Consider the following 18268-nt stretch of genomic DNA (forward strand, 5'->3'; position numbering starts at 1 on the left):
GCCATCACGGCTCACTGTAGCCTCAACCTCCTGGACTCAAGAAATCCTCCCACCTCAGCCTCCCTACTAGATGGGACTACAGGTGCATGCCACCATGCCCAGCTAATTTTTGTGTTTTTAGTGGAGATGGGGTTTCACCATGTTGCGCAGGCTGATCTCAACCTCCTGGGCTCATGTGATCTGCCTGCCTTGGCCTCCCAAAATGTTGGGATTACAAGGCATGAGCCACTGTGCCAGGCCAAAAACTTATTTAAAAGGAAGAATTTCCTCACCCTTAGAATTGTTCCTGAAATGTTGTGAGAACCTCCTCACTAGTGATGTTTTGTTGGAAATACTGAGGAGGGAGTTCATGGGTCATAGTGATGTCGGGTTGGTGGTTTTCCAACATTTGCAGCAGTTTAACAAAACCTAACATGAAACCCCCAGCATAATAGTGGTCATTAGTAGTCTAAATGTGTTTTATATATTCAAAATAAAAGCATTTAATTTGTATAAAACCAGTCACTATAATAATGAGGCCCTTTTGATGAACATAAAATTTTGAATTGGGAATATTTATTCATCAACTATTTATCAAGTAGCCTCTATTTGCCAAATACTGTTGCACATGTTGGAAAAACACAGCAGAGTTAACGAACTTATAGCCCAGTAGATGAGACAAACTTTCAGCCACCTAACCAATAAGTCAGATAACTTTAGATGGTGACAAGTGCAATTTGACATTGGCATAACATTCAGGCATATGTCAAATTGCTGTGAAAATTTCCCAGTGTTGACTTTCAATTTCTGTTCTCATTGTTCTTATGTTGATGTAAACCAGGAACACACTATTCATGGATCTGTTGGCCACACTTTGAGTAGCACATGCAAAGTACCTTGGATTTTACTTGAAGTGCATTGGAAAGCACACATGCAGAGGTGGGAAAGAGAAGACTCAAAGATGACTTGTAGGGTTGTGGTGATGCTCTTTGTGGAGATAGAGAAGACCAATGGAGAACACATTTGGGAGGAGAGAGCAAAAGTTCTCGACTTGGGTGAGAAATATGTAAACCTTCAAGTAGAGAGGTCCAGTAGGAAGTTAAATAATATGACTCTGGTGCTCACAACTGAGGTCAAAGTCAGAGATGTAATTTTGGAAAGTCATGATAGCCTGCATTTAAGGCCTCAGACTAGCTGAGTTATCTAGCAAGTGTGGAAATGAAAGAAAAGAGATCCTAGGACTTAGACCTGGGGCATTCTGACATGAGAATTATTGACTCCATCAGTTTTAACATCCAAGAAATTTTATCTTAACATTTATGGAGACCCAAGGCTTCACAAAAACATAGAATAAAATTCCCAAGTGTCACAATGCTGGCCTGAAGTGGCAGTCAGTAAATACACATGGAAGGAATGAATGAGCTCCAAAATAAAGGTTTCAAAAACCCTTGAGATTTTGCGATTTTAGGACCCCAAGTTTCTTCCCACCCATGACGTGTTAGGTTGAATGTTGACTTCCCCAAAAGATATGTCCATGTCCCAGAACCTGTGAATGTGACCTTATTTGGAAAAAAGAGTCTTCTTTGCAGATGTAATTGAGTGAAGAATCTTGAGATGAGATCATCCTGGATTATCTGAGTGGGCTCTACATCCAATAAAAGTCCTTATGAGAAACAGACATGGAGGAAAAACACAGACAGATGGGGAGAAGGCCATGGGGCTGTGGCAGACATTGGAGCTGCAGTTTCAAGCCAAGGATTGACAGCAGCTGCTAGAAGCTTGAAGAGGCAAGGAGGATTCTAGCCTAGAGTGTCCAGGGAGAGTACAGCCGCCTGGCTGACACACGCCAGTCCAGCCAACACCTTCATTTCAGACTTCTGGCCTTCAGAACAGTGAGAAAATAGATTTCTGTTGTTTTCAGTCATCCAGTTTGTGGTCATTTGTTACAGAAACCTCAGGAAACTATTACACATGGTCTCTTTTAGCTGATGCTGTTGCAATATTTCCTTTGGTGCTCTGCTGTATTCTGATTCAGTGATTCTCAACTCTGGCTGCGCATTAGAATTGCCTAGATATTTTCTAACAAAGGCTGGTTGGTATCTGGAACATCCTCAGAGATTCTGATTCAGTAGGGCTGTGGTACAGGCTGATATTGGTGTAGAGCCAGACATAAGAACTACCATTTAATTAGTCATAGCAACTTAACATCAAGGGGTGGCACAGAGGTACAGGGGGTGGGAATACCTGTATAATTGTTTTCACATTAGGAATTTGCTTTGAAACATAAGAATATGTGTCTTTACATTCAAGTATATTCTTAGAAACTAGCTGAAGCTGTTTCGCATCCTTGTGGCACCAAGTCCTCTTTCCACCATGAAATAGGTGCAAAGACAGTCCTGTTTCCACTGTGAAAAAATAAAAGGATAATCTGACAGGTGGCCACTGTTGCTGACCTGACCATTCCCCAGAAGCACCAGGAGGCATTGCTTTCTAGACTGAAGTTCGGTCGTGCTTCACTTTAGTCTAATCAAAAAGATTTGCTTGCAAGTCTTCATTCCAGATGGTTCCAGTGCCTTCCATACAATCAGATAATGACAATTGTGAGTTTCTGGTGGCATGCTACTTCACGTAATTAAAAAAAATATTGCTGCATAGATGTGCTGAATAGAAGAGTAAGTTATTATTTGGAGGGAAGAGGATTCCCAATTGTGGAACAAAGCAATTCCTTGTACCCTGGTTCTAAATAAATGTTTCTTTATTTTTGAAGTTGCGTGACCCCCTATTATGGTCTTTTTTGCACACATGTCAGAAAGCAGCCATGAGTGCATTGTAGTTAGCAAAGCGAGCTTGTCTGTAAAGGGTCTTTGACGAAGAGCTCACTGCATCCATTGACTCCCCAGGATGTCTGAGGTCACAAGTTTGGCTGGAGCATATGAGCCCAGATAAAGAAGATGGTTTTGCCCTCCTGAAACAAAGCCAGAAATGATCTCCTTTATTGTGCACTTTGGGTCATGTGCTAATGATGAGGGTTTCTCTAATACTAATCCCCCTAATGAAGCCTTCTCCCAGCCCTTACACAAGCCCACAAGGCCCCGTGGCTTGGCAAGCCAGAGAGAATAAAAGCAGCCCGGTGTTTGGCTTTTGAACTGAGTTCAAGGCAATTAAAGTCAAGAGCTAAGGAGGGAGGGAGAGGGTTTAGAAATACCAGCATAATAAGTAGTATGACTGGGTCCTCTGTAAATTAACTCAATTAGACAAAGCCTGATTTAACGGAGGAAGATGGAGAGAAGCGCTACCCTCATTAAATTTGGTTGTTAGAGGCGCTCCTAAGGAAATTAAATCTGTTAGTTGTTTGAATCACATAAAATAGTGTGTGCATATTCATGTACACACGTGCACACATGTAACCTCTGATTCTTGTGGTTATATTTTTAAGAAGAGAGGAATAGAATGCAAAGAAAAATAAAATATACTGAAAAGAAAAAAGACTGAAAGAGTGGAAGGTAAGGAGAAAAGTGGGATAGAGACAAGGAAAGTAAGAGAGAGAGAGAGAGCTCTCCCAATTATAAAGCCATGAGCCCCCTTTGGTGGGGGCTTCTGCTCAGTTGCTTGGACTGTAAAATCCTGCCAGGAGCCCAGGCTCAGTTCCCCCGAGTCTGCATGACAGTGGACAGCCTGGTGAACAAGGAGTGCTGCCCACGCCTGGGTGCAGAGTTGGCCGATGTCTGTGGCTCTCAGCAAGGCCGGGGACAGTGCACAGAGGTGCAAGCCGACACAAGGCCCTGGAGTGGTCCCTACATCCTACGAAACCAGGATGACCGTGAGCAGTGGCCAAGAAAATTCTTCCACCGGACCTGCAAGTGCACAGGTGAGGCCCATGCTCCAAGCTTGGTGGGGAGGGCCAGAGCTGGGAAAAGAGCTCCTTCTAAGGAAAAGATGAGACTCTTGACAGAGACTCTTAGATTAGACTTTGAAAGGCAAACCAATGATGGTTTTGGTTGGAAGCATATTCAATAAGCCTGATGTGCTGGTTTATTCTTCATACCCTCTAGTACATCTAATTATGAAGACTAAATAAATATGGCGTGGGCCAAGCCTGCTTATATGAATGCATGCCAACATACTATTGGCTTGTTTGTTGGAAGGGGAATTTAAGAGCTTAAAAGACTGAGCAAGTCCTTTCAAGATGGATTCGGTGCCCTCTCCTGAAATGGGTTTGCACTTGTTGAAAAGGGATGGGTGAGGCAAGCATGTAGAAGACAGGGGTCAAAGGCAGGTGTTCTGGTCTCAACATTTCTCATGATTTGAACAGATTTTTTTTTTTTTTTTTGAGACGGAGTCTCGGTTTGTCACCCAGGCTGGAGTGCAATGGTGCTATCTCGGCTCACTGCAACCTCCACCTCCCGGGTTCAAGTAATTCTCCTGCTTCAGCCTCCCAAATAGCTGGGATTACAGGCACCCACCATCATGCCTGGCTACTTTTTGTATTTTGAGACGGGGTTTCACCATGTTGGCCGGGCTGGTCCCGAACTGCTGACCTCAGCAGAGTGCATGTTTCTCGTTAAAGCTTATGACTGGGTTGGAACTTTGACAAAATTGTCGAGCGATGGCAAGATGGCGCTTTCTCAAGGAGCTATGGCAGGGAGGGTCGTTATTAGATAACAATGGCTTTTTGTCACTTTTATCTGGACTTGAACTGGACATCACAAAATTTGCTCAGTGTCCTTCCTTTAGACTCTGGTCTCTCTCATTACCTGTTGCTTTGACATCTCTGTGCATTTCTCATTCCTCTAGCTCTTTGGGGCTTTTTCAAATCCTCCTCAGTCTTTCCCATCTCCAGTTTCCAGCAGCCATGCCCTTCCGGGATCAACACTCAAAGCCTGGCAGGGGGCCACTGAAATACAAAAAACACAAGTGGCAACCTCAGCAAAGCCCTTGGACACTGTTGTAGGCTGGGTGGTTGCAGAAGACTTTTTCCTTTTAAAAACACTTTTTACTTCTGTTCTCGCAGGATTCTGGAACATAGGCGGATATAGGTCATTGAGCTTCATAAGGGGTTGAATAGGTATTACTAATGGAACATACAAAGGCCTGTGATGTTGGTGTAGGAATGACATTCGATTGTTTTTTTCACTTTAACTTTCAACTTTATTTTAGATCCAGGGGGTACATGTGCAGGTTTCTGACATAGGTATATTGCACGGTAGTGGGGTTTGAGGTATGATTGATCCCGTCACCCAGGTAGGGTGTGGAGCACCCAGTAGGTAGTTTTTCAACCTTTGCCCCTGCCTCCCCTCTCTAGCAGTCTCCGGTGCCTATTGTTGCCATCTTTATGTCCACGAGTGCCCAGACATTAGATTTCTTTTTTCACATTAAAAGTTCTGGCTTTAGGCCAGGTATAGTGGCTCACGCCTGTAATCCCAGCACTTTGGGAGGCTGAAGTAAATGGGTCACTTTGAGGTCAGGAGTTTGAGACCAGCCTGGCCAACATGGTGAAACCTCGTCTCTACTAAAAATACAAAAATTAGCCAGGCGTGGTGGTGGGCGCCTATAATCCCAGCTACTCTGGAGGCCGAGACAGGAGAATCACTTGAACCCTGGAGGCAGAGGTTGCAGTGAGCCGAAATCGTGCCACTGCACTCCAGCCTGGGCAACAAAGTGAGATCTGTCCAAAAAAAAAAAAAAAAAAAAAAAAGTTCTGGCTTTATAATCCTTTTGTAGTAATATTTTTTATTCTGTCATTCAGAAGAATATGTAGGTCCTAGTTTTGCCCTGGATATTAATCATGACAAAAATTTCAATAATGTATTGGATATATATTACTCAGTTTTTCTAAGTTATTTAAGCATTTGCTTCTATAGCCCTTCTCTCAAAATTATCATGGTTTTTTTAGACGAATGAGGAGCAGGTTGCTGGTGTGGTTAGTGTGACTGAAAACCACACTAACACCGTAACTTTTTTGTTCAAAACCCCAAAATACTTCTAGAACAATTATTTCTATGTCGATCAATGAAAAAGTGCTGGCCAGGCACAGCGGCTCACACCTGTAATCTCAGCACTTTGGGAGGCCAAGACGGGTGAATCATTGAAGGTCAGGAGTTCAAGACCAGCCTGGCCAACATGGTGAAACCCTGTCTCTACTAAACATACAAAAATTAGCCAGGCGTGGTGATGGGCACCTGTAATCCCAGCTACTCAGGAGGCTGAGACAGGAGAATCACTTGAACCCGGGAGGTGGAGGTTGCACTGAGCTGAAATCGCGCCATTGCACTCCACCCTGGGAAACAACAGAGCAAGACTGCGTCTCAAAAAAAAAAAAAAAAAAAGAAAGTGCCAACACTTTCAAAAGTTGTAAATCTGCATTGCATAGAATTCTGAGGCAGAGGACTTTAGGAAGTCACATATAACCGTTAACTCTTTTTGTTACCAGCTTCTTTATATTTTTGCCCTGGCTAGCAAGTTTTTTGCTTGTTTATTTTAGGTAGGGATAGAAAGAATAGAGGATAGTAGAATAGAAGGAATCATTGCTATTTCCCTTTGCTGAGGAAATGTTTATAAATATTGCTCTAGAAGTAACAGGAACTTAGGATCACGGAGACCTACTTTCAAAATGAAAAAAAAAAAAAAAAAAAAAAGGATCCCCTGCTCTAAAAAGGCATTGGGCCAGAAATAGGGCCTGTCCTTTAAGTCCAGGCTGTAAAGAAATCCTGTGTGCCTAAGCGAGTCCAAAGAAGCAGGGCTTCCTCCGGGGAAGTGGTCTGCCTCTCCAGCCATTGTCAAGGCCAGGCCTGGCCCTGAGATCCCACCTCCAGGCTGTGGCTCACCTCCCCCCATGATCTGCTCAGTCCAGACTCATCAGCAACAGAACTCTTTCCACACCTACATTTTTTGAAAGGTAACTTAAGATTTGCTGTATCTATAAATTCAATTTACTAGACTTTTAATGTTTCTCAGTTTTATTGAGGCATAATTGTTACACAGGACACTGCACATAATTAATGTGCACAATTTGGTATCTGGACATACCTATACGGTTGTGTTGCCATCTCCACAATCAAGATAATAAACATATCCATCATCTCCAAAGGTTCCTCGTGGTTCTTTGTTTTTGTTTGTTTTGCTTTTGTGGTAAGAACAGTTAACATGAGATCTGCCCTCTTAACACATTTGTAAGTGCTGAATGCCTTATTGTTAACTATAGGCACTATATTGTACAGCACATCTCTGGAACTTGCTCATCTTGTATCGTTATAACTTTACAACTCCCCATCACCCCTCCCCCATCCCCTGGTAACCACCATTCTGTCGTGTACTTCTCTATGTTTGGCTACTTTAGATACCTCATGTAAGAGGAATCATGCAGAGTTTGTCCTTCTGAGACTGACTTATTTCACTTAGCACAAATGTCTTCCAGGTCCATCCATGTTGTCGCAAATGGTAGAATTTTTTTCTTTTTAAAGGCTGAATAATATTCTACTGTATTGTGACACCAACTTTGGATGGCTCTACTTATCTTGCTAGATGGTCTTTTTCTTTGAATCTCAGGGCACGAGACTAAGTCCATCGTGACTGAGCTGGGAAGTTATTTTGTGTATGTCGTAAATACTATTCTGTGATGTGCCGTGTGTCCCAAAGCAGGACACATGTCCTTCAATTAATTCTCACCCAAAGAGTAAGTTGCTAGCCTTCCTAGGGTAGCTTTTTTATGGGGCAATCTTTGGCATTGAAACCTGATCCTGAGTCTCCCAAAGAACCTCGTCTACAGTAGCCTGATGACTCTTTTGCGAATGGAGTCACTGGGTCACTCCTGGGATGATCCAAAATTTCTCAAGGAAGAGATGTAGATTAGTGTCTTGTAACAGACTATTGATGACTCCGAATATTGTTAATTCTTTGGAAAATAAACACCTCATAGTTTCCATAATCATGAAGCTGGTAAAGTAATTTCAGCCTAATAAGTAGAAACACATACAGGTTCTGGGATTTGTTTTTTAAAACTCTAAATTCTATGGTGAAATTCTCTGTAGAGAGTTTCTCTATAGTCTCTGTAGGGAGAAATTGAAACAAAAAAGCCACTAAGCTTAATTGTCAGGAAGAGCTGAATGGCAGGAGACTTTGAATTTGCTGTTCACCTTATAAGGCTTACCTGCCAGTTGGCTTTATGAGAATATGCCATTTGCAGCTATGTCTTTTGGCTTCTGAGAAACTTGTACACCAAATAGTTTTTGAACAGTTGACAGTGAACTTCTTGTTTGTACAAGTGACTAATTGCCTCCATTTTCCAATCTCTGCAATGGGGATAATGATGAAACCACACTTGTAAAATCCTTTTGAGTTCTGTAGATGAAAGGACCTATGTAAGTATAAAGTATTGTTATTAAAATAATAGAATCTCTAATTAAAAGGAATAGGCTATTTAGAGTTCCTTGTAAATTCACTAATCGGTGGCCTTCAAGCTTATTTAGTCTAATGGCTTTCTGAGGTTGAGCTGATGCAGTTCACGTAGGAATGTGTGGGGTTTAGATGATCTCACTCTTTTTCCATTTTTATCCTAGTCCTTTGTAAGCATAAGAGTTTGACTCTTTAAATTTAATTTTCACTCAAGAACATACTCAATGGTCGAAAGATTGATATTATCTAGGAATCTTTTTTTTTTCTTTTCTCTCTGTTTCCCAGTAAGAGAACACAGTTCTTTCTAAAGTGCTTCTCTTCTTATATTTTTTTGCATTGGTAGATTAAGAAGAGAAAAACTAACTTATGTTAAATTGATGGAAGATGCTACTAGGAAATCTAAATTAAAGAAATAAACATTTTGTCTGCTGGACTTTCATGTTGTTACACTTTTCAGTCACCTCCAGCATTTCAATGAATTCTTCAGGTCAGGTCTGTAAACTCAGAAATGAAAGGGACCCAACTGCAGAGCTTTGGAAGAATTTCTCTGAGACATCTTGGAAAAGGAATGTTTTAATCGAATACATTTCTGGGTCATAAATGAGCTCCAAAACAGACACAAGCTTTCTTTCCCTCCACCCCCGCCCCATTCCTTTCACAGGTGTTGAAAACTTTCTTATTAGAACTTATACATTGCCTTTTGGAGGCAACTCTGGTTATGTTAAAGTTTCTTGTTCACTATAGTTGTGAAGCATCTCTGATTTTCTGAATCAAGATTAATCATTTCATCATTTGTCATCCAATGGAGCTTGACTTATTCCTCTGTATTCACTTTTCCCACAGTTTGACTTGTGTTGAAATGTCATTGTGTACATGTCCTTCATTTCCACTAGACTAGGGTATTATGCCTTATTTATACAGATGCTTCCTGACTTATGATGGGGTTACATCCCAATAATCCATCATAAGTTGAAAATACCGTTAAGTCAAAAATACATTTAATACACCTAACCTATGAACATCGTAGCTTAGCATAACCTACCTTAAATATGCTCAGAACACTAACATTAGCCTACAGTTAGGAAAAAGCATCTCACACAAGGCCTATTTTATAATAAGGTATTGAATATCTCATGTAATTTATCAAATACGGTACTGAAGGTGAAAACCAAAATGGTTACCTGGATATTCGAAGTGAGTTTCTACTAAATGCATATTGATTTTGCACCATCCTAAAGTTGAAAAATTTTAAGTTGAACCATCATAAGTCAGAGGCCATCTGTGTTTGTATCCACTAGTGTCTGATCCCTTTTATTCAATTATTCATTGATTCTTTCACCACCTACCCAACCAACATTTATTTAGCATCAATTAGGTCCTTCAGATACAGAGAGGGGGGAAAAACTGACGTGATTCTTAAGATGTGCATAGTATAGTGATATGTAAGACAGATATGAAGACAAACAATTGCTGTACTATTTGATAAGTGGTCTCTAATAATACTAGTAATAATAACACTTAATATAGAACTCACAGCAAGGTGCGGTGGCTCACGCCTATAATCTCAGCACTTTGGGAGGCCAAGGCAGGCAGATCACCCGAGGACAGGAGTTCAAGATCAGCCTGGCCAACATGGTGAAACCCCGTCTCTACTAAAAATACAAAAATTAGCCAGGCGTGGTGGCGGGCACCTGTAATCCCAGCTACTAGGGAGGCTGAGGCAGGAGAATCGCTTGAACCCAGGAGGTAGGGGTTGCAGTGAACTGAGATCGCGTCACTGCCCTCCAGCCTGGGCAACAGAGTGAGACTCTATCTTGACCAAAAAAAAAAAAGAAAAAAAAAACACACATACACACAACACCCCACTATATATTTATACACATATATAAAATAATAAATATAATATATAAATAAAAAAATATATATATTTAACTCACTATATACCAGATGTAGTTCTAAGTGTTCCACATTAATGTGCTTGTTTTTTATAACATAAAAGCTATGGTAACATAAAGGAAGACATGTTAAATTGTTGTATTTTTTAATAGACTTTAGAGCAGTTTTAGGTTCACAGCAAAACTGAGTCAAAACTACAGAGATTTATCTACCCCCTGCCCCCATACCCTCACACCTCCTTCACTGTCAGTGCATGTGTAGTGCTGGATACCTTTTAGATAGTAGGTGTTCAATAAATTATTAAATACATGAGAGAGTCAATTATTTTGTTTCTGCCAACTACAAAGAATCATGACAAAGAAAATAGAGTAGTCCTCCAACTCATGGCATAAATTATGAATTACTCAATTTCAACAATCAGACCCCCAACTCAAAAACAAGTGTTATGCCTTTAAATGTAAGAATGTATTAAATTATTATTATTAAATTTAGGTGTGTTATTTATTAATATTTTAAAATATTGAGACTTTATTATTTTAGATCAGTTTTGGGTTCACATAGAAATTGGGGAGAAAGTACAAAAAATTCCCATCTACCTTCTCCCCCACACTCTGCAATTTTCCACTAGCAACTTCCGCAAACCAGGATTACAATCAGTGAACCTCTAGCGACATTATCATCATCCAAATTTCTCAGCATTATGAAGCACGGAATTACTCTTCTACGGTAGAGAGGTGACTAGACATTTACCTCCAATCAGCTATAGATCGCAAGCTGGAAGTTTGACTGAGTTTTAATCTGGGTAGCTACTCTTCTTTAGACACAGCATTTTGTTCACTCAGTTCTCAAAACAATGTTCCATTCCTATACTGCCAGAGTAGGTGATATGTTTTAATCAAATCTCGTTTTAAAACATAGAGTTTTAGTAAGATTGCCCCAGGGAAAACAGACTTCAAGGTCCATAAAACTTGAAGCATCTTGCGTAGCATCTGATGAGATAGAAGCCGCTTCATAAATATTTGTTAAATAATTTGTATTTAATTATCTCCAGGAATCAACATACATTTTAACGTTAAACTATTCAAAAACATGATTTTTAGTCTTGGGAAGAGTAGAATTTTTCATTTTTTTCAGTATTTTTACTTATGTTCTCATAGAGTGCTGTAACAGAAAAATACAGATAATTGAGCTATGTAAAAGGTGGGATATAAAATATATTATAAAAAACAAAAAACTCAAATAACCGATACAATTAGAAAAAATTCTCCCTACTTACATTTTAAGGAAATTTTCTTTAACCATGAAAAAATCCACTATAGAAAAGGAAGCCTGTGCATTTTCTTTACAGAGTGCTGTTAATCATTTCGTTTTCATGCTATTGGAAAATTTTCCTTTCCTTGAGAGATCCAAATAACCCTCTTTCCCCTATGGTCATAGTACTTTTTACTTACCTCTATTTTGCTACTTGTGGTTTACCAAAATTGTTTATAGGGCTGCTTTTTCTGCAAACCCACAGAACAGGGAGAGAAAATGTATGTGGCATCGTCTGCTACATGCTCGATAGTCACTCAACTTATTCACTCAACGCATGTTTGTTTAGGACAAGGCTAAGCACAGGCCTAGGCAGTGAGTTCATAGCTTTCCAGCTGCCTGGGAGCTGAAACAAGTGTAGAGATGTTTACAATCAGTGTAAATAAGTGTGAAGAAAGGGGATGTATGAGGTGCAAGGAAGTAACCGACCTGAACCCTGACCTGTGGAATCAGGAATGACCTTAGAGAGCACCAATGTGAAGCTTAAAGGAGAAATGGGTCAGGCGGGTAAAGAGGAATTTAGGCAGACAGTGAGGGAAAAGTGTTCCAGGACGAAGGAAAAGCAAGCAATAGGCCTAGGGCATGAGATAGAGGAGGAGGAGTAAGTGAGCTGTTCACCCTCTTTAAATGCTTTACATAATCCCTTTAATCTTCTGGGAGATAAGCATTATTATCCCCTTTTGTTTCAGCCTTTTGCTCTAATGATATTCAAATTTTACCCTCTAACCTAAGGAATGAAGTGTTGGTCATACCCCATGCAATAAGTTGGAAGGCTGAGAAGGGAAAAGTCTGGGGCGAACTACAAGGATGCAAACTTTAGATGCTGATCAGAGATGCCCAGAGCTTCATCTTATTAGTGCTGTCCTCCTTCCCCGGACTTTGAGAAAGCAGGGAGCTTTGTGCAACTGACAGAAATCCCGCGGTGGTATGCACTTCCTGACATCATGGCTGCTGATTCACCTTTAGGACTTGCCAGCTTCGGTTGATTTTGTCTTAATGCTGTTAAATTTGTGAAATAAGCCAGCTTTTTAAATGTGAGATTTCTTCTAAATTCCTGGAAATCAGCTAATTCATGTATTTTCTTTCTTTCCTTCCTTCCTTCCTTCCTTCCTTCCTTCCTTCCTTCCTTCCTTCCTTCCTTCCTTCCTTCCTTCCTTCCTTTTCTTTCTTTCTTTCTTCCTTTTCTTTCTTTCTCTTCCTTCCTTCCTTCCTTCCTTCCTTCCTTCCTTCCTTCCTTCCTTCCTTCCTTTCCTTTCCTTTCCTTTCCTTTCCTTTCCTTTCCTTTCCTTTCCTTTCGTTTCCTTTCCTTTCTCTCTCTCTCTCTCTCTGTCTCTCTTTCTATCTTTTCTTTTCTTTTTTCTTTTTTCTTTTTTTTTTTGACAGAGTCTTGCTCTGTCGCCCAGGCTGGAGTGCAATGGCATGATCTCGGCTCACTGCAACCTCCACCTCCCGGTTCAAGCCATTCTCCTGCCTCAGCTTCTGCAGTAGCTGGGACTACGTGCATGTATCACCATGCCTGGCTACTTTTTGTACTTTTAGTAGAGATGAGGTTTCACCATGTCGGCCAGTCTGGTCTCGAACTCCAGACCTCAAGTGATCTGCCTGCCTTGGCCTCCCAAAGTGCCGGGATTACAGGTGGTGAGCCACTGGGCCCGGCCATGTATTTATTTTGGTTTCATCTTTAGCTTGCTGTGTATTTTCTTCCTCTCTAAATCAAAGAACTGTTCTGTGTCATCCCTTTTTGTGGGCGTGAAGCGGGCACAGGAGGAGATACCTCTGCGATCCTGGGAGGAAGGAGTGTGTGCATGAGTCTGCTAGTGCTGCCATAACCAAGTCCCACAGACTAGGCAGCTTAAACACTGAAATTCACCCTCCCACAGTTCTGGAGGCTGGATGGCTGAGATCAGGGAGTCGGTTTCCTCTGAGGCCTCTCTCCTTGGCTTGCAGATCGCTGTCTTCTCCCTGTGTCTTCATGTGGTTTTCCTTCCAAAACTGTGTCCAAATTTCCTCCTCTTTTGAGGACACCAGTCATATTGGATTAGGGCCTACTCTAAGGACCTCATTTACCCTTAATTACCTCTTTAAAGGCACTATCTCCAAATATAGTCACATACTAGGTATACTGGGGGCTAGGACTTGGGGTAACACAGTTTAGCTCGTTGCAGTATGCAACGTATTTCATGTCCTGTTTCGTTGCTGGGAATGTGTCTAGGAAACTCTCTAGTACTTAGACCACTGGGAGATAGAAACATTTAAGAGAAGACCACGGGAGGAAAATGGGCTTTCTTTGCCTTTGTGTAAGCACCTTCATCTTCTCTTCCATTCAAATTTCAGAGTACAAATTCGGAAATTTCTTCCAAACGACATAAACCCACTTCCCTTTCCATCTGTCTGTTTTGTGAACTAGGAAACTTTGCCGGCTATAATTGTGGAGACTGCAAGTTCGGCTGGACCGGCCCCAACTGCGATCGGAAGAAACCGCCAGTGATTCGGCAGAACATCCATTCCTTGAGTCCTCAGGAGAGAGAGCAGTTCTTGGGCGCCTTAGATCTCGCGAAGAAGAGCGTACACCCCGACTACGTGATCACCACGCAACACTGGCTGGGCCTGCTTGGGCCCGATGGGACCCAGCCGCAGTTTGCCAACTGCAGTGTTTATGATTTTTTTGTGTGGCTGCATTATTATTCTGTTAGAGATACATTATTAGGTGGGTTTTTTCTTTGGCTGAAGGTATATTATTATAGATTTTGTTTGGGTTGAGGGTATGGCAGTGGGAAGTAATTTCATGCAAGTTAATTAACAAGAGAGCAACCTCAAGGCAGCCTTAGGTTTATGAAAGTCGTAGAATTATCAAATACTGCCTGGAGTTAGAAAGACGCAGTTTCTTCCTGCACATTGGCTGCAGACACTTTAAATGTTCTCTCCTCTACTGTATCTTCTTGGTTCAAAGGGTAAACTCTTCTCTGTGAAGCTGTTAATCATCAAAAGCGTGAGTTGGTGAGGTGAAGGTGAATTCCTTTTGATTTCAGAAGAAAATATTTGCAAATCTGGCCATGGAAGCCCTCTCTGACCTTTTCTCCAAATTAGAGGAATTAACTGAACATGTGCCAAGGCACATGAAGCTGCTTTGTGCGGAATTAGAGTGCTCATGTTGGAAGTGGGTATCTTGTTAAACTCACATGATAGATCAACTTCGGGTGGATTTTAGGCAGTCTATCACATGATTGACATTCAGATAATCATTTATGGTCCTCCTACATGGTCCAGAACCCCCCCGTTTCTTGGAGCTGTATTGTCAAGGAAAAGTACAAGCTTAGCCAGAGCAATGTAGAGTTTCTGCTGCTTAGCTATTTGCAACACAGTCATGTTGGATGCTTGAGAAATTGGTGACCTGCCCTTCTAGGTCTTAAAAATTGGGGCCTGTGGCCAGGCGCAGTGGCTCAAGCCTGTAATCCCAGCACTTTGGGAGGCCAAGATGGGCGGATCACAAGGTCAGGAGATTGAGACCATCCTGGCTAACACGGTGAAACCCCGTCTCTACTAAAAAAAATACAAAAAACTAGCTGGGCGAAGTGGCGGGTGCCTGTAGTCCCAGCTACTCCGGAGGCTGAGGCAGGAGAATGGCGTAAACCTGGGAGGCGGAGCTTGCAGTGAGCTGAGATCCGGCCACTGCACTCCAGCCTGGGCGACAGAGCGAGACTCTGCCTCAAAAAAAAAAAAAAAAAAAAAAAAAAAAAAAAAAAAGAGAGAGAGAAAAAAATGGGGGCCTGGATAGGACTTGGAATGAGGTAGTTGTCTGTTACAAACTTCGTGGATCAAGTAGGTTCAGCTTTGTCCTTATTTTTCAGTCAAAGGAAAGCCACAGACACCAATGTATTCTAGGAGGGCTTGACTCTGTCCTAGATTCTTCTCATAGCAGTCCTTGAATGCATGGCTGTACATGCCCCTGTCCCCATTTTTGGGGTCCTTCATTGGGGTCAGGATGAATGAAGACATCAAGCTCACTTTGAAGAGCGAGATTCTGATTTGGACACGTTCATCCTTCTGCTCATCACTTGTTCCCGTTCACTTGATACCCTCTTGTGGTTGGGTTCTGAAAATTTGAAACCTTGCTCTGGATTAAACATGAAACAGGGCTGTGTAGCCAACATCAGGGACAGCAGTGCTTTTCTCAGTGTGAGTCTTTTAAAACTTGCCTTACAGGTAAGCATCTGTCTTTCTTTATCGATAGATAAGGAGGCTCTTTTGGCTATAAACCTTTATAGTTTTCCTGTCATCACTCTGAGGAATTTTTGCTTTATGAGAGGGTAGTCTCTCAAGAGGAAAAGAAAATGATAGTTTCTGGTCATAGCTAGGAATTAAATTTATATTCATGTCTGTTCAACTCTCTGAAGTTATTATAGGTATTTTGAACAAGAACTAAAGTTAGCTAAAGTTTCTACATAACTATCAAAGCTGTTATGAAAAAGGGAAGAAGGATGGACCAGGCAGTAAGGAGGTCATTAAATCGTCCAGAGCTTTTCACTAAAATTGGCAGTTCCAGTGTCCAGCCTAAATGGCTTGAATGTATTTTTCTCTCTTCTGGTCTCAGCGAGAATGCTTGTCAGCTAGTAGTTATAACAGATTGATGGGTGAGGCAAAATACATGAAAGTTCTTTTTGGTTGCATAAATACTGCATTAGGACTAAGTGCAGTAGAAGTGACGATATTATTAATCCCTCCCTTTTACATTTATACCTTTGTGAAGCATAGGCTAGCAAATGCCTTTTACAAATATATTTCATTTAGGTCTTAATGATCTATTCTTTTGGATAGTTTATTTCACCTGAATGGATTGTTGCTTACAAATTAAATATGTATCGGGGGCTGAAAGTCACCTGAATTTCCTGGATCTCTGCTAGAAATCAACCTTTTGATAGATAAAGGATGGTTTATCCTAAAAGTACTAGTTACTTCTGAAATTCATGTCATTGCTGTTGCTTTTGGAGAGAGAAATAACAACAGACTTTTTCTTACTACTATAAAACATCATGGACTTACTGGCTCTATAGATACAGCCTAGGTAAGATTTAACATTTAAAAAATTCTATTCTGTCATCTCTAATATGTTTCCCAATTGTTTCAGGACCAGGACGCCCCTACAAGGCCATAGATTTCTCACATCAAGGACCTGCTTTTGTTACCTGGCACAGGTACCATTTGTTGTGTCTGGAAAGAGATCTCCAGGTAGGTCAAAACTATGCATTTAGTACTTTTATCTTTTTTAAAAAAAATTTATTGTATATATTTAAGCCATACAATGTGGGTTTTGATATACTTATCTTGATGTTCATATAAGGTAAGTGATTAGTGCACTAAAGCAAGTTAACATACCCAGCATCACATAGAGATACCTCTTTTTGTGTGTGTGGTAAGAGTACCTAAGGTCTACTCTCTTGGCAAATTACCAGTACACAATACAACCTTAACTATAGTCTCAGACCTCTAGACTTATTTATCCTACATAACTGCAACTTTGTACCTTTCAGTCTACTTCTTCCCATTTCTCCCAGTCCCTTGTAACTACTATGTAGCTCTCTTTCTATGTATTCATTGTTTCTTTTTCTTTTTTCTTCTTTTCTTTAGATCCCACATGTAAGTGAGATCATACAGTGTTTTCCTTTCTGTGTCTGGCTTATTTCACTTGGCATAATGTCTTCTAGATTCATCTGTGTTGTTGCAAATGGCAGGATCTCCTTTTAAAAGGCTGAATAATATTCCATTGTATACAGTATATATATGTATATTACATATATAATATACACACACTGATTATATATATAAAATATATGTATTTTGTGTATATATAATATACACACACTGATTTATGTCACAGTTTCTTCATTTATCCATCTGGTACTCTTAGTCTTGGTAGACATTTGGTTGAGATACATATCAGTCTTTGCCTTGTATGCTTTCTTGTTGTATCTGATGGCATGGATTAAATGACTAGGCCTGCCCTTTGCTTTTAGCGACTCATTGGCAATGAGTCTTTTGCTTTGCCCTACTGGAACTTTGCCACTGGGAGGAACGAGTGCGATGTGTGTACAGACCAGCTGTTTGGAGCAGCGAGACCAGACGATCCGACTCTGATTAGTCAGAACTCAAGATTCTCCAGCTGGGAAACTGTCTGTGATAGGTAATGGCTCCTATACCTGCAATGGTGTCCAGAGATAGTCTCTTCTGATGTCTGAGACATGGAGAAGTCACTTTATAGTTCTGTTTCTTAGGCATGTGGTATCCTATTTACATGTTTCTGAAAACAGTTTTCCTATGGGAGGCGGGATTTCAAAAATTCTAAGCTCTTTAATTAATAGATATATCAAAATCACATTTGTGAATTGATTATGCTTGGTCGTCATTCATTTTGAAATCAGGTTCGTTTTATCAAGTTAGTGCAAATGTAATTGCGGTTTTTGCAATTTTGCAAGAAGTAACAACAAAAACTGCAATTACTTTTACACCAACCTAATCAAATTAAGAGTAGTTCTTGCATTCAGTCAACATTTGCTAAGCACCACCGTATCCTACGTGATGTAGTTACTGCCGAGAACACAAAGATGAGTGAAATAAAACCTCCCTTTTGAATATTATCTTGTATTAACAAAGATAGATTTCTTGTAAGTAAATTACAATTGAGTGTGAGAAACAC

At 40.7% G+C, this 18268-nt stretch overlaps 1 protein-coding gene across 5 annotated transcripts in view; it reads left to right on the forward strand.

Moving 5' to 3' along the window:
- Positions 1-933: 933 nt before the first annotated feature.
- Positions 934-18268, forward strand: part of LOC105477210 (dopachrome tautomerase) — an 85057-nt gene continuing 67722 nt past the window's right edge. For 4 of the 5 annotated variants that reach the window (XR_984572.2, XR_011614673.1, XR_011614674.1 and 1 more), the window contains exons 1-4: positions 934-3847; positions 13985-14284; positions 16703-16803; positions 17589-17755. Coding sequence is in view for 1 of the 5 variants with exons in the window: in XM_011733623.3 (XP_011731925.1) it covers positions 3553-3847; positions 13985-14284; positions 16703-16803; positions 17589-17755 (863 nt within the window). In the remaining 4 variants the exon portion in view is untranslated. The remainder of the gene's footprint in view (positions 3848-13984; positions 14285-16702; positions 16804-17588; positions 17756-18268) is intronic. The other variant, XM_011733623.3, reaches the window with a different exon arrangement.

Source organism: Macaca nemestrina, chromosome 16, assembly GCF_043159975.1.
Source record: "Macaca nemestrina isolate mMacNem1 chromosome 16, mMacNem.hap1, whole genome shotgun sequence".
NCBI classification, from domain to species: domain Eukaryota; kingdom Metazoa; phylum Chordata; class Mammalia; order Primates; family Cercopithecidae; genus Macaca; species Macaca nemestrina.